Source organism: Vipera berus (assembly GCF_964194415.1).
Source record: "Vipera berus genome assembly, chromosome: 12".
Taxonomy (NCBI): Eukaryota; Metazoa; Chordata; class Lepidosauria; order Squamata; family Viperidae; genus Vipera; species Vipera berus.
Window position 1 is genome coordinate 3,046,503 of NC_138215.1, and position 16,904 is coordinate 3,063,406.

The 16,904-nt window shown below is 50.4% G+C and overlaps 1 protein-coding gene across 3 annotated transcripts in view; it reads right to left on the reverse strand.

Annotated features, from left to right (window-relative positions):
* BLM (BLM RecQ like helicase) overlaps window positions 1-16,890 on the reverse strand; it is a 29,899-nt gene extending 13,009 nt beyond the window's left edge. The window contains exons 1-7 of one of the 3 annotated variants that reach the window (XM_081337411.1): window positions 16,656-16,888; window positions 7,324-8,018; window positions 6,795-6,954; window positions 3,707-3,801; window positions 3,486-3,600; window positions 1,863-2,578; window positions 260-454 (exon numbers count right to left, since the gene is read on the reverse strand). In XM_081337411.1, the coding sequence (XP_081193537.1) occupies window positions 260-454; window positions 1,863-2,578; window positions 3,486-3,600; window positions 3,707-3,801; window positions 6,795-6,954; window positions 7,324-8,018; window positions 16,656-16,753 (2,074 nt within the window). In that variant the 5' untranslated portion in view covers window positions 16,754-16,888. Of the gene's footprint in view, window positions 1-259; window positions 455-1,862; window positions 2,579-3,485; window positions 3,601-3,706; window positions 3,817-6,794; window positions 6,955-7,323; window positions 8,019-16,655 lie in introns of all 3 variants that reach the window. The other 2 variants (XM_081337410.1, XM_081337412.1) reach the window with 2 other exon arrangements.
* Between the last annotated feature and the right edge of the window lie 14 nt (window positions 16,891-16,904).

Below are 16,904 nucleotides of genomic sequence, written 5' to 3' on the forward strand. Positions count from 1 at the left end.
GTGCTGACGGGAACCAGCTGTAATAATTGGTTCAAACAGCAGACGGACGGAAGTTCACCTGAATCATTTTATCCCAACTGTTCAGCTTACTGGCATATCCCAATTAGAATGTATCAGCAACTTGATTTAAAACCAATTATTCTGTTCCCCCCCATTATTTCAATCACAGTTTAATATGCTGTTTGTCGGCCTTGATTCCCTCTGCCTCTTTCTTTGAAGACAGCGGCCACTGAGAGGGGGCCTCTGCTGCAAGACTCACCTGTGGGCATCAGGATGAAGCAGTCTTGACCCAGCAAAGCAGCATTAATGGCTTCAAGCTGATTGGTCCGAAAATGATGGAGACCAAACTTTTTATGAAATATCTTCAGCATCTCATTAGAATGTGGAAATGCTAAACCTCTGAATGGTTCCAGGGTGGCATTTCTGGAAGGTGTGTTCTTAATTAATGGAGGAACTAGGAAGAAAGCAAGTTTTTATTATGAGACCAAAGGCAAAATATGCTTGCTGTTTCCAGGATTTGCAGCCAGTCAATCGGGTGCTGAAACTTAATTTCATAAACCTGAAAATATATAAATACATTTCAAGGGTGGGAGGAGGGAGGGAGTGTGTCACTACACCACGTCAATGATTAAATCTCAGGAGATTTCACCTACTGTTTCCAATCTTATATGTGCCGAACAATGTGAAATCTTGAAGAGGACCCAATTTATGTCTTGACACACAGCTCAGCCAGCGAAACACTTTCAGTCTCCACTTATTACAACACAGCAATTTTGGCTATAATGCAGCTAGGTTCAAAATTACCATTAAAAACTAAATGCAAAATGCTGCCAACAAAACAGACGCTTTATAACAGTTCTAGTCCTGCCTTAGGCACAAAGCTGGGGCCAGTCACTTTCTCTCAGCCCTAGGGACGAGGCATTGGCAATCTGCTTCTGAAAAACCTTGCCAAGACCGGTCCAGGCAATCTCCAAGAATCAAATACTATTAAGCAGAAGGAAACAATTCCATCGGAAAAACTATTTGCTCTATTTAAAATTAATGCACTGAAAAAGTTGTATTTCCAAAAACATGAGAACTCAAATGTTAACAACCTGTGTGTGTGTGTACGCACACACACAGGCACAATGGATAGCAATTGGTTGTCTTGTATTCCTGATACGCTGCCAAGGAGTGCCACTCTGCCTCCAACTACCTGCTTTAATGGACATCTAGCTCCCTGTTCCCTCCTGACCTTTTCCATAAAAAAAATTATTATGGCTGGTCACACGTTTAGGCCGGATTTGGCATTTTTATCCACCTACCACGTCCTTCCCAAAGAAATGTTGTTAGTCGATGTATTATATATATATGTATGTTATTTGCCTGAGCAGGGGTTGGACTAGAAGATCTCCAAGGTCCCTTCCAACTTTGTTATTCTGTTATTTTATTATTATAAAAAGTGGTGATTTGGATTCATACATGTTTCTTTATAGAATAAAAATGATGGTCATATGCAACCCAGAACTCTTTCTTGGAAATATGCCTCCCAATCCAAAAAAGGAACGGTTAGCCGGGCTAGAGTGAGTGACAGCTAACTTTCAAGTACTTTATACTCACATGCACACAAGTATGCACACGCAGACATACCTACGGCGAGCCAATTTGTGAACTGTGGGAAGCATCGCTAGCAACTATGTGGTGAGTGTCCACATGTTTCTAAAAATCCAAATATACTCAAAAAGGTTGAGGACAGTTAACGTGTGGATAAGAGTATCTGATGCAAGATTGCTTGTCAAATGAGTTAATTACACTCTTCACAGTAATTTCTTACTGCAGCTTATTTTCCAGAATGCACTAAAAGAAGAAATAGTGTAACTTACCAGGACAACTCTCATCAGTCACAGAGTGGCCCGTGTAAGAAAAATTGCTATGCGAAAGATCAGCATTTGCTTTGGACGCTACACAGTTTTCTTTCAAAAATAATTGTGCAGGGGAGGCATCTGCAGCAAACTGGGCTGGCCTCTCATAAGCGTGTCTGGTTGTTGAAGCACTTATTGCCTCGTCCAAGTCATCAAAATCAAAATCAAAATCAAAATCATTACTAAGCTTCTGCCCTCCAGTTGCCAACGAACTCTCACTTTCAACATTGCTCATAAACGGAGCGCGCTTCCGTTGGCTCTCCGGTTTTGCTCCATTCAGCGTTGAAGGCCAGCAGCGTGTCTTTGCTTCTAAGTCTGGATTTGGGGGTCCAGTTGTTCCACCAACTTCCCTCTTGGGACAAGATATGCCTGAACTTTCCATGGCAGAAGAGGAAGCGTCCAAGGTAGAATCTTTCATGAAAACGGTGCTGGCTGATCCTCGAGAGGGTGGCAGATGAAAGTCACGCAGGGGGGGAACATCACCAAGCAGCTGGCCGGAAAATGGCCCAGAAGTACAAGCACTCCGTTGAGGAACAGCGGGAGACGTTTTTCCCAGCTGAGAAGAGTAAATTCCATCTTGGGACCCACCATAGTCGAAATTACATTTGCAGTTTCTATCTAGAGGTGTATCAGCACCGATTCTGTTTCCATTTCTGGGATTGCTCAACAGCTTTCTTCTGGATATAAGAAAATATAAGATATTGTTTTAAAACTTTCCAAATGAATTTGCTGTTCCCATCTCAGAAATTCCTCTTCTTTTACCTTACTTACAACCCAATTTAGAACCCTATAAAACATAACTGACATTAAAACAGCTGCTTGAGTGTATTATATAAAAGCATTTTCAGTTTTGATTTGGCCAATAAAGTGAAGCAATACTATTATCCTATACAGAATATATCTACCCTTAATCGCAATGTATTGTCCTGTGGAAACTTTACTAACTACCATGTGATTGATAGATACATTTTCAGTCAATACTGAACAATTTCAACTATTCAGTCAATACTTCTGATCCTTGATGGCTACAGATATTAAAATGCTGTCCCATTTTAAAAGTATTTTTTAATTATTATTCACCCACGAGTTTCCTATAGAACTATGATACTGGGGTATTATCTGATCATTAAGAACTCTCTTGTTCTACAACATTCCTGTTTCTCTAATATAACAGATAAGTAACAATTCCCGCCCCCCTTGTGGACTAGGCACATTTTCCAAAGTTGGACTTCTGCGGAGGTTTTACAGCCTTGGACTCAATAGGCACTGCAATCATAAGATATTAAATCCCAACGAAGAGATCAAAAGGGAATTTATTTGCGTAATTCTGCTTCTGAAATAAATATGAGTAGGACTCCATTTACCTGTAACCTGTGACAAAGATCTTTCTACTTTCTAGAAGTTATCGTGCATACCTTAGAAAAACTGACTTGCTTTATACAGCCTGCTTTAAGAGCTACAAGAATCTTAGGGGACCGAACACTTTGCAACTTGGACAAACTTAGCCCATCTTAATTTCTTAACTTAGTGTAAAGAAACAAAGGCCCTCATTGCATTCCAAACCAGCCTCAACTCGCAACAGACCTGCAATCTCTAAGCCGAAGCAGCTCTTGACCACCTAGCAGAGACTTCAGTTCTCTTTCTGGAATGGAATCCACCAGACGACAGATATCTTCCATCACACATAGGAGGGACTGGCCTGAAATGTAACAGGGTTCAGTCACATTCTTTGCAAGACACACACAGTGTAAAGCTGGCTGACGATCATCAAAAGAAAACAACTGGAATACCTCACAATGTTTTACCTTCTCTCCTTCCTTCGCTTCTTTTGGTGGTTTCTTCAAACTCTGGAAGTTGATTCATCGAGAGTTCAGGATTCAGTGTTGTCTCATCAGCTGTTCTTTGGGGAAAATGCCTAACAATGTTAATAATTATTAAGAAATCCAGACATATATCATAAAGTAGATACACTTTATACATCTAATAGAATTTTAATGAGACCGTGATTTTATACACAAATCCACAGTATTCTGTCAATCAAAATTGTATACTGTATATTTCTATAGTCAATAACTATTAGGAAGGTATGGAATTAGTGGAAATTAAATTTGAGTAAAACAGCTGTATTGAAGTTTGAAAGTGTTAATTTTTCAGTGAGTGCTTCTTCCCGTTTGCTTAAACACTACCAACCAAAGAAATTATTTGATTTTCCAGGTTTTTTTTGCAATAATTTACTAAAAGATGTATTGATTTATTGTGTTAAGTCTGTCAACAAATCTTTATAAATACAAACAATAAACCTTTGATAGAATTAATCACCAAACGCTGTTGAGAATTTTTTCAATTATTGCCGATTATCTGAACTCACTACAGTCCGGTTTCAGGCCTGAATACAGCATTGAGTTGGCATTCGTCCTGGCTCTCCATGATCTCAGCACTGATCAAGGTATCCTCTGAGCCAGCTGGGGGGAGAAGGGGGAGGGGGGGCTAGGAGTGGACATTGAGCTCGGAGGGAAACCTGCAAACACGAGACAGGAAGTACTGGAAGTGCTTCTCCCGGAAAGGCCAAGGGCAAGAGGAAAGGCCCACTTTTTGCTGGATTATCTCCTCTGGAAAACGGGCATCACACATTTTCAGTAACTCAGTAAGGCATTTCAGTATTTAGTAAGGCATTTGACAAAGTAGTTCACAGTCTACTTCTTGGTAACATGGAAAATGTGGAACAGGCAGCGTCACTACCAGATGGGTTCATAATTGGCTGGCCAACCACACTCAACGCATAGTCCTCAATGGAGCTACATCCACATGGAGGGAAGCATGCAGTGTGGTACCACAAGGTTCCGTCTTAGGCCCCGGACTCTTCAATATCTTCATAAATGACTTAGATGAGGAGATAGAAGGGGAGCTCATCAAATTTGCAGATGACACCAAACTGGCCAGGGAAGGGGGGGAGGAGGAGATAGCTAACACTTCAGAAGATAGATTTAAGATTCAGAAGGATCTCAATAGACTTGAACACTGGACCCCAGCCAACAAAATGCAAAATGCAATTCAGGAGTGAGAAAAATAAGGTCCTGCACAGGCAAAAAAAAAACCCCAAATGCCCAGGTACCGAATAGCTCAACAGCAGCAACGGAGAGGGAGATCTAGGAGTCCTAGTGGACAATCACTTAAATATGAGCCAGCAGTGTGCTTCAGCTGCCAAAAGCCAGTGCAGTCCTCAACAGAGGAATAGTATCAAGGTCATGTGACGTATTAGTACCACTGTATACCGCTTTGGTAAAACCTCACTTGGAATACCATTTGCTATTTTGGTCACCACAATACAAAAAAGGTGCTGAGACTCTAGGAAGGGTGCAGAGAAGAGCAACAAAGATGGTTAAGGAGCTGGAGGCTAAAACATAGGATGAATGGTAGTAGGAATTGGGCATTTCTAGTCTAATGAAGAGGAGGTGCATGATAGCAGTCTTCCAATATTTAAGAGGCTGTCACAGAGAAAAGGGGGTTGACATATTCTCCAAAGCACCTGAGGGCAGGAGGAAAAATAAAGGATGGAAAGAGAGATCCAATCTAGAATTAAGGAAATATTTCCTGCCAGTGAGGACAATTAATCAGTGGAACAGCTAGCCATCAACAGTTGTGGGTGCTCCATCACTGGAGATTTTAAAGAAGAGATTGGACAGACATTTGTCTGAAATGAAATAGGGTCTTCTGCTTAAGCAGGAGGTTGGACTAGATGACCTCCAAGCTCCCTTCCAACTCTGTTATTCTGTATAGCAATAGCAATCACACTTAGACCTACATACCACTTGAGGTGGTCAGGATCAAACTCCTGGCAGTGGGCAGAGCCAACCTGCAATACCGCATTCTAGCGCTGCGCCGCCCATGGCTCCTGCTCTGTATTCTTGAGAATAATGCATACCAGCTTGACTAGACCTATTCCTGACTAAATAAATGTAATTATCATAAAGCTGTTTTTAAAAGGCATAGTACCACCTAGGAAGTATTTGTAAAGTCAGCTCTTAATGGCTGTGTTTCCATGATCGAACAATCCAGGTTTGTCACTGCCTGGGGGAAGCAGACATCCCCACAAAGGGCTGCTCCAGACCAAGGAAGGCGGTCAGGCTCATTCACAGGAAGACGGCTGAAAGGTCACAGTAAAATATATTGGGGTGCTGCTGGGGCTACAGGTCGTCCTCAACTTACAGCCATTCGTTTAGTGATCTTTCGGAGTTACAACAGCACTGGAAAACATGACTTATGTCCATTTTTTATACTTTTGACCGTTGCAGCATCCCCAGGGTCATATGGTCAAAATCTGGATGCTTGCCAGCTGGTTCATACTTATGACGGGCGTAGTGTCTCAGGGTCAATGGATTCCCTTTTACGGCCTTCTGACAAGTCAGTGGGGAAGCCAGATTCACTTCACAACCGGGCTACTCACTGAACTGCGGCCATTCACTTTACTGTGGCAAGAAAGCTCATAAAATGGGGCAAAACTCACTTAATGGTCTAACAGCAGAAACTGGGGATCAGTTGTGGTTGTGAGGATTACCTGTAGAGTGGGGAAAGGGAGACGCCTTCTGGATCCATCCCCTTCCTGCCCACTTCCCCATATGATTTTGGTGTGTGTGTGTGTGTGGGGGGGGACAACACCAGGAAGACACTGAGCTTGATTCCACACTGGCAGCTACTGGTCTCCCTTTCCTCTGGGGTTGTCTAGAGTCCAAACTCACCCACCGTAATGCCACCCCTGCCTGTTTAGAACAACTGGATGGCTTTGCCCTCATTGTTTTATCTTTAGGGACAAGGCAGACCATTCAGCTATATAAATACCAGCCATTTCCCACACGAAAAATGCCGTCTTTACCCTTAAGATAAATTCTAGTGTACCTCGTGCTCTTCAGCACGAACGGAGCAGGCAGCATCTCCTCCCCTGGGGACGGGGGTATGAAGTCCACGTAGTCTTCAGACTCACTGAATACTTGAGGGTCATCCCTTCCATCATCAGGTTCTTCGTTCCCACTTAAAGGGAGGCCAGAATCGTTTTGCCCTTTAACCAAAAAAGAGCACATATTAAACAAAAGACCAGTGAAAAATAATGAATATGTTGAATCATTAAAAATATCAACTTAAATTATATCAATAAGAGTCACGGTGGTGCAGTGTTTTGACTAGCCCTGGAAAATAAGCCGCGTTGGGGCTGCTTAGCTCTTAGATGGGGACCTAATGAGGAATTTCAAGGTTGTAAGCTAGACTGGAAAGTTGAAAAACATTGCACAGAAACTAATGACAACCTAAATTCATAAATTAAGAGGAAGTGAGCTTCACTTGAGTCTAGCTTAAGGGGCACCTGCTGTAGTAAATTCATTTTCCCAGAAGTTACCCCTGTTACAGAACTGGTTAGAAAAAGAGCATTTACCAATCCAAGATTTTTCTTTTTTTCCTGTCTGGAGACTTTCCAAAGACTTTTCCTCTTCACGTTCTCCATTTGAAAAACCTCTTTGACTGGAATTTGAAGGGACAAGACAAGGAACAGGCAGGCTGCCTCCCCCTTGTTCCTTATGAAGCGTTTGTGTTTTCCTATTTGTACAAATATACACATCGTTACACTCTTCATTCTCTCTTTCTGTGCTAGATATTTTTGATTTTCCGGTAGAGGGATTCAGGGTTTTTGCAGTCTTTCTATTTTTAACAGACCACTTATCTTGAAACGATACAGACTGTTGTGGACATATTTTCTGTGGTCCAGTTGTTTCAAAGTCCTCCATGTCTTCCCAAATATCAGTAAGGTCAATAAATGAGTTGTTTGAACCATTATGTTCCGGGGTAGAGATCTCAGATCCTCCTACTTTGCAGTCAGCATCACTTTCTTTCACAGAAGAGATAAAACAATCTAAATTTTTGACACGATCATTTGAATCCTCTTGTTTTCCTTCTTCAACTTTCAGTGTTGTTTCAAACAGCTCATTAATTTTGGTTTGCTTATTTTTAATACCATTTTGTTTTTCCAAAGAAGAATTGACATTCTTGTCCTTTAAGACCGTAAGTTTTGTTCCACCCATATATGCTGAAGTGCAGACGTCAAGGCAATTCATCTTTCTGAATATAAATCCCCTGCAAAAATGGGTAAATTTAGACTTTAGCCAGTCATAATGACATAACTATTAGAAGCAAGTCAGATCTAGCTCAAAGTACTGACTTCAACAAGGTGTCCCTTTTGCCACTATTTTGGATTTATTGCAGACACACATTTGAATATTGTAAGAAGCTGTGCTATTACCGTATATACTTGAGTATAAGCCGACTCGAGTATAAGCCGAGACCCCCAATTTCACCCCCAAAAACTGGAAAAAGTTATTGACTCGAGTATAAGCCGATCCGCCGTTCTGCAAACCTCTGCCGCCAGCAGAGGCTCGATCCGCCATTTTGCAAGCCTGAATACACAGGAATACCCTGTGTGGCCGCGGCTCGTCGGCAGGTCTCCGTTCCTCCTGCCGACCTTTGGGGAGGTTTGGGCGCCTCCCCAAACCTCCCCAAACCTCGGCAGGTCTCCGTTCCTCCTGCCGACCTTTGGGGAGGTTTGGGCGCCTCCCCAAACCTCCCCAAACCTCGGCAGGTCTCCGTTCCTCCTGCCGACCTTTGGGGAGGTTTGGGCGCCTCCCCAAACCTCCCCAAACCTCGGCAGGTCTCCGTTCCTCCTGCCGACCTTTGGGGAGGTTTGGGCGCCTCCCCAAACCTCGGCAGGTCTCCGTTCCTCCTGCCGACCTTTGGGGAGGTTTGGGCGCCTCCCCAAACCTCCCCAAACCTCGGCAGGTCTCCGTTCCTCCTGCCGACCTTTGGGGAGGTTTGGGCGCCTCCCCAAACCTCGGCAGGTCTCCGTTCCTCCTGCCGACCTTTGGGGAGGTTTGGGCGCCTCCCCAAACCTCGGCAGGTCTCCGTTCCTCCTGCCGACCTTTGGGGAGGTTTGGGCGCCTCCCCAAACCTCGGCAGGTCTCCGTTCCTCCTGCCGACCTTTGGGGAGGTTTGGGCGCCTCCCCAAACCTCCCCAAACCTCGGCAGGTCTCCGTTCCTCCTGCCGACCTTTGGGGAGGTTTGGGCGCCTCCCCAAACCTCCCCAAACCTCGGCAGGTCTCCGTTCCTCCGCGCAGACCTGCCGACCTTTGGGGAGGTTTGGGCGCCTCCCCAAACCTCGGCAGGTCTCCGTTCCTCCTGCCGACCTTTGGGGAGGTTTGGGCGCCTCCCCAAACCTCCCCAAACCTCGGCAGGTCTCCGTTCCTCCTGCCGACCTTTGGGGAGGTTTGGGCGCCTCCCCAAACCTCCCCAAACCTCTGCAGGTCTCCGTTCCTCCGCGCAGACCTGCCGACCTTTGGGGAGGTTTGGGCGCCTCCCCAAACCTCCCCAAACCTCGGCAGGTCTCCGTTCCTGTTTGGGGAGGTTTGGGCGCCTCCCCAAACCTCCCCAAACCTCGGCAGGTCTCCGTTCCTCCGCGCAGACCTGCCGACGTTTGGGGAGGTTTGGGGAGGCGCCCAAACCTCCCCAAAGGTCGGCAGGAAGAACGGAGACCTGGGGAGGTTTGGGGAGGCGCCCAAACCTCCCCAAAGGTCGGCAGGTCTGCGCGGAGGAACGGAGACCTGCCGAGGTTTGGGGAGGTTTGGGGAGGCGCCCAAACCTCCCCAAACAGGAACGGAGACCTGCCGAGGTTTGGGGAGGTTTGGGGAGGCGCCCAAACCTCCCCAAAGGTCGGCAGGAAGAACGGAGACCTGCCGAGGTTTGGGGAGGTTTGGGGAGGCGCCCAAACCTCCCCAAACAGGAACGGAGACCTGCCGAGGTTTGGGGAGGTTTGGGGAGGCGCCCAAACCTCCCCAAACGTCGGCAGGTCTGCGCGGAGGAACGGAGACCTGCCGAGGTTTGGGGAGGCGCCCAAACCTCCCCAAAGGTCGGCAGGAGGAACGGAGACCTGCCGAGGTTTGGGGACGTTTGGGGAGGCGCCCAAACCTCCCCAAAGGTCGGCAGGTCTGCGCGGAGGAACGGAGACCTGCCGAGGTTTGGGGAGGTTTGGGGAGGCGCCCAAACCTCCCCAAACAGGAACGGAGACCTGCCGAGGTTTGGGGAGGCGCCCAAACCTCCCCAAACAGGAACGGAGACCTGCCGAGGTTTGGGGAGGTTTGGGGAGGCGCCCAAACCTCCCCAAACGTCGGCAGGTCTGCGCGGAGGAACGGAGACCTGCCGAGGTTTGGGGAGGTTTGGGGAGGCGCCCAAACCTCCCCAAACAGGAACGGAGACCTGCCGAGGTTTGGGGAGGCGCCCAAACCTCCCCAAACAGGAACGGAGACCTGCCGAGGTTTGGGGAGGTTTGGGGAGGCGCCCAAACCTCCCCAAACGTCGGCAGGTCTGTGCGGAGGAACGGAGACCTGCCGAGGTTTGGGGAGGTTTGGGGAGGCGCCCAAACCTCCCCAAACAGGAACGGAGACCTGCCGAGGTTTGGGGAGGTTTGGGGAGGCGCCCAAACCTCCCCAAACGTCGGCAGGTCTGCGCGGAGGAACGGAGACCTGCCGAGGTTTGGGGAGGTTTGGGGAGGCGCCCAAACCTCCCCAAACAGGAACGGAGACCTGCCGAGGTTTGGGGACGTTTGGGGAGGCGCCCAAACCTCCCCAAAGGTCGGCAGGTCTGCGCGGAGGAACGGAGACCTGCCGAGGTTTGGGGAGGTTTGGGGAGGCGCCCAAACCTCCCCAAACAGGAACGGAGACCTGCCGAGGTTTGGGGACGTTTGGGGAGGCGCCCAAACCTCCCCAAAGGTCGGCAGGTCTGTGCGGAGGAACGGAGACCTGCCGAGGTTTGGGGAGGTTTGGGGAGGCGCCCAAACCTCCCCAAACAGGAACGGAGACCTGCCGAGGTTTGGGGAGGTTTGGGGAGGCGCCCAAACCTCCCCAAAGGTCGGCAGGAAGAACGGAGACCTGCCGAGGTTTGGGGAGGTTTGGGGAGGCGCCCAAACCTCCCCAAACAGGAACGGAGACCTGCCGAGGTTTGGGGAGGTTTGGGGAGGCGCCCAAACCTCCCCAAACGTCGGCAGGTCTGCGCGGAGGAACGGAGACCTGCCGAGGTTTGGGGAGGCGCCCAAACCTCCCCAAAGGTCGGCAGGAGGAACGGAGACCTGCCGAGGTTTGGGGACGTTTGGGGAGGCGCCCAAACCTCCCCAAAGGTCGGCAGGTCTGCGCGGAGGAACGGAGCCCTGCCGAGGTTTGGGGAGGCGCCCAAACCTCCCCAAACAGGAACGGAGACCTGCCGAGGTTTGGGGAGGCGCCCAAACCTCCCCAAACAGGAACGGAGACCTGCTGAGGTTTGGGGAGGCGCCCAAACCTCCCCAAACGTCGGCAGGTCTGCGCGGAGGAACGGAGACCTGCCGAGGTTTGGGGAGGCGCCCAAACCTCCCCAAAGGTCGGCAGGAGGAACGGAGACCTGCCGAGGTTTGGGGACGTTTGGGGAGGCGCCCAAACCTCCCCAAAGGTCGGCAGGAGGAACGGAGACCTGCCGAGGTTTGGGGAGGTTTGGGGAGGCGCCCAAACCTCCCCAAAGGTCGGCAGGAGGAACGGAGACCTGCCGAGGTTTGGGGAGGTTTGGGGAGGCGCCCAAACCTCCCCAAACGTCGGCAAGTCTCCGTTCCTCCGCGCCCTGCCTGCCTGCTTCTTTCCGCTGCGGAAAGAAGCAGGCAGGCAAGGCGCGGAGTTTGGGGAGGTGCGCGCGCACCTCCCCAAACCTCCCCAAACTTCGGCAGGTCTCGGACGGCGGTGGCTTGGGAGAGGTGCGGGCGATCCCGGAAGCACCAAAGCCTCGGCCGCGCACAAGTCCTCGGTAAGTTTTTTTGTTGACTGGAGTATAAGCCGAAGTGGAATTTTTCAGCCCAAAAAGTGGGCTGAAAAATTCGGCTTATACTCAAGTATATACGGTATGTATTCATTCCGCAGCTACTTCAGCTCTGGGAAAAATGTACAATATCAGATGATACACAATCGCTACTATAAGCAAGCATTTTACGGCCAAATTCAAAACATCATCTTTAGTGTCCAGAAATCTCTTTTCTAGATTCATTGGTAACATATTTATATTGACAGCATAATAAATATATTAAAAATAAATACCATGTTTCCCCCCAAATAGGACCGTCTTATATATCTTGACCAAAAGAACCATTAGGGCTTATTTTCAGGAGATGTCTTAGTTGCAGCTGCCCGCCCACTCCATCCCACCTGGCTGCTCGCGGCTGCAACGGGGCAGGAGGCCACTGCCAACAGGTGAGGTGAAGCAGGTGGGGGTGTAGCTGCCCCGCACGCCCCACACCTGTTTACCTCGGCCCCCGCAGCCTGGCCCCTCCCCACTTGGTGACTTCCCCCCATCTGTTCAATGACCCGGCTGCCCGCCCGCCTCTTCGCTTTCACTCCCCTCCCAAGCCGGACTGCCATACTACGGAGGATGGGCCTTACCCGTTCCCCTCCGTTGTTTCGGAGCCAGGGAGGAGTGACAGCAAAAGGCCTCCGCTGCCGCTGCGCATCAGCTGTGTCTGCCGCTGGAGGGGCTTTCTTTAGTCCCCACCAGCCCCACCCCATGGATTACCTGCACGGCAACGGCCTCCTCCTCCTCCACCGCCTGCCACTTGGGTCCTGCAGCACTGTGTCGAGCTGCCTGCTGCCCGTTCACCACCTGTATTTTATGGTTTCAATGGCGGCAGTTCTGGAGGCCGGTGGTAGGCTCTCTGCATCGTCCCTGGGCTGGTGGTTTCGGCCACCGGCCACCTTTGTGGCTCTGCCCACACAGCCACGGGAGTTATACCAGGGCTGGCAGCGGGGGTGCTCCGAAGACCGCGCTGCCGTGTCTTCAGCCACCAACTCTCCTGTGGCTGTGTGGACAGAGCTTTGAAGGTGGCCGGTGGCCAAAACTGCCAGCCCAGGGATGATGCAGAGAGCCTACCACCGGCCTCCAGGGCTGCCACCATTGAAACCATAAAGTACAGGCGCTGAATGGGCAGCAGGCAGCACAACACAACGCTGCAAGACCCAAGTGGCAAGCAGAGGATGCTGCCGTCACCGGGGGGCAGGTGATCTGTGGGGCGGGGCCGGTGGGGCCTGAAGAAAGCCCCTCCAGCGGCAGACACAGCTGATGCACAGCGGCAGGGGAGGCCTTTTGGCATCACTCCTCCCTGGCTCCGAAATGGCGTAGGGGGACCGGGTAAGGTGACCAAGCCTCCCCTGCCCATCCTCCGTAGTATGGCAGTCCAGCGTGGGAGGGGAGTGGAATGGAAGAAGCAGGCAGGCAGCTGGGTCATTGAACAGGCAAGGGGAGGTTGCCAAGCGGGGAGCGGCTGTTGTGATTCAGGGTCAGCCTGTGGGTTCGGCAGTTAGGTCGATGACTCAGAGGAGGAGGAGGGGGGTGTTGAAGAGCTTGCTGAGGGGATTGGACAGCTTGATGAGAGCCCCCAGCCAGGCCCCTCTCATCTGGTCACGACGCAGACCCAGCTGTGTGAGCCTGACAGCGTGGATGAAGATGACCCACAGCTGGCCCTGTTCAAGGACGCCCGACGCAGGAGGCAGTCAATCAGGAGTAAACAGAGGAAGGCAATGGGGCACCTCGGAAGGAGGCAGAGAGAGGCCACGCCCTGAACTGTAAGGGGAATGTGTGGGAGGGCTGGTTTGCTGAAGGCAACCGCTTGGATAGTTCCTGTTTCTTAGCTCCTGTTTCATGGTTGGTGTCTTGTCTTGCTCTGTTTTATGTGAATAAATTTGGCAGGCTTTATTCCAGCCTCTTGCCGTTTGTAAAGGGGTTGTCCCTGCTTTTGCTGCAGGGCCGGTAGCAGGCTGGTACAGAACAGCGGCCTGGCTGCGGGAGTCCTGAGGTAAGCAACCATGAGGCAGCTCCAACCCCACCTGTATCGCCTCAACTCATGGCGGCATGGGTTCAAAGTGCAGTCTCCTGCCCCGTTGCGGCTGCGAGCAACCAGACAAGTGGGCCAGTGCCCACATGGGCTCCTGCTGGAGGGGATGCTTCTGCCAGCACCGCGAGGCAAGACACGTGGCAGGGTGTGGGTGGCCTGGCTGCTGGGGCCCTGAGGTAAGCAGGTATGGGGCGCATGAGGCAGCTCCAACCCTACCTGCCTTGCCTCAATTCACTGCAGCAGCCCCATTGCGAAGTGCACTTTCCTGCCCCGTTGCGGCAGGGAGCAACCAGATGGTGGGACGGAGTGGGCAGGCTCTTAACTAGGGCTTATTTTGGGGGTAGGGCTTATATTAGACGCATGCCAAAAAAACCCAGGCTAGGGCTTATTTTCTGGGTGGGTCTTATTTTTGGGGAAACATGGTATATTTTAATATATTTATTACTTAACATATTTATTAGTAACATACTATATTAATAAGGTATTAATATATTACTAATAAATGTATTATTATTATTTTATATTTATTAAATAAAATATATTTTATTGCCCGGATTCTGGAAGAATTCCACTGCGCTACCACCATGGTTCCAGAGTGCCCGATCACACGACCACAGGGTTGCTTGTGATGGCTGGAACCTTGGAGACCGGTCAAATGTACATTTTCTTCAGGGCTGCCATAACTCTGAATAGATACACACTACAGACTTAAAGCAGGCATTTTTCAAATTATGGTAAAACTACCCACCAACTGAAAACCTATCAGCCAAAGTACAAGAGCTCAAAGGAATAAGGTACAATACAAATGTCCAGGAGAAAAAAAATCAGAATGTCAGTTGTCCTCTTCAGTTCCCTCTCAAAACTAATCCTCCAAGGTAGCAAGTTCTAAGGAGGCGTAATGCTACGTGGGAAAGGAAGTGGGTAGAGACGCTGCCTAGGTCAAATACGAGACAGCATAGCCCACAGCTGCATAGTGGGCAGAACAAGCGGCTCAGACAGGACCAGCCCACCCCAATTCTCTGGTTTTAAAGGTGACAGTGGGACAACTGTACTTTCAGATCTGCAAGATTCTGTTAATGTACCTTTACACTTAAGTAGAATAAGTACTGATTGATCTGGTCATCTTTCTTGGCTGGTCTACCTGTCATGTTTTACATTAGACAGCCAGTCAGTAGTGGCAGAATGTGCCTCCCCACCCCCCGGGCTATTCCATCACTGACCTCAAGGTAGCAATGCCTGAGAAAAGAGATACCGAGTCTGTTCCTCGACAGCCAAGCTGAAACTCAGCAATTTCATACCGTTTTATGTAGCTGAAGTCACAGCGTCTTGAATTAATCTATTAGCTTGGCTAGTTATTTCTGCTCCCTACTGGTGTCTTTCACTGCTTCCATTTTCCACCTTGCTCCACATCTCAGAATAGGTGATACCATTAAGGAAACAGGCAGGGTGACTGAAAACCTAGTATTGTTTATGACAATCTATTATACCTATCATTGTTATCAATTATTAGCTTTATTACTTTTATTTATATATATTTACCCAGACAATATGCTGTTTGCCAAATATTGAATGTTATTGGGGGAAACCCCAACCCTCATCCCCAACCTTTCTTGTACCCCAGCCCTAATTCCCATCCCCTTAACCCCCTCCTTAACCTTATAAAAACTAATAAAAAAATTTCAAAAAAAAGGGAAACAAGGCAGGGTGCTTGGGATCGTTAGTCCAGCTGTTTGTGCTTTCTGGCACTCGGCATGCCTCTGCTTGGGGATGGGGATTCATCCTTGGGGCGGGGGGAGTGGGGATGGTCCTGCTGCTGCTTGTTTACCTTCCTCAAAAACCATTGCTACATCTGACCATTTTGAATAACTCTCACTGGATCTCCAACCATGCTTGGTTGTACTGGTAGAAATGGATTATCTGGATCCTTTTCTGTCAGGTTTCAGATGACTGAAATGCGATGAATTGCATTTGTGGGTGACTCTGGCAAGAGTCAAGTGGAAGTGGTGTGTCCATCCTGGATCTCCTTATGTAATGACAAGTGGTAATGACTCTGGGAGACAGGAGGAAGAGCTGCAGACTGGATCACTGGCACGTCAATCATTTCTCAGATCACCAAAAGAAAAGGGGTGTATCCTGCGTTGCGTCCTTCCAGACTGGTTCCAGGGATGAGGAAGGGGAGAACGGTTTTGTTCAGGGTCTCCTCCTTCCCGCAGAGCTGGTTCCAGTTTGCAGGAAGGATTCTGGGCCCAGGGTTGGAGGCTCTCCCCACTCCCTATTTAACATCTACACGGAGCCACCGGCTGAGGTCTCCGATGATACCCAGGTCTACATCTGCGACCCGGACCACCCGGGTTGGGCTCTGGGGGTTCGGCCTCCGTGCCTGGAGACTGCGGGGGTCGGGATGGGGAAGAAGAGGCTTCAGCTTAGCCTTCGCGAGACCCGCTGTTTCTCCACCGTTGACCCTGGACGCAATCCCACTTTTCCAAAGAAAACTGGGCTGCAATCTGAGGCACGCCGGTTTGGGTGTGGCAGCCGTGGGGGGGGAAGGAGGTGCGCTGGCACCGTTTTCTCTTGCAGCCCTGCCTTTTCCTGCGCCGCCCACCGTCACCTCAGCCCCGCCGAGAGGACGGCCGCGAGGACCAGCTCTCCCCGCTGCTCCCATCCCTCCCGCAGGGGAAGCGGACGACCGCCGCGCCGGGCACAGCCCCTCCGCCGGAGCCTTCGCAAAAGGGGAGGCTGCCCGAGGGCTCCCCGTCCACGCCGCCTCCCTTGGCGCCCTCCGCCCCGCGCTGCCCTGCTGGGCGAGCGCCGACCCCGGCCCCACTCACGCGGGCCTCGGGCTGGGCGCGGCGGGCGGGCCTCGGGCGCCCCTGGCCGAGTGGCGCTGCAGCTGCTCGCGCAGGTTGTTGCGCGGAAGGGCCGCCATCCCGCCGGAGGCTTCAGACGACGCGCCTGCCCGGCCCGGAGGCGCCTGATTGGACGCCGCAGGCCCCGCCCCGGCGCGCGGAAGTGTCGTCGGGCGCCTTCCGGGGGCGGTACCGAGAGACCACGCCTGCCGCCCCGCCCCCGACACGCCC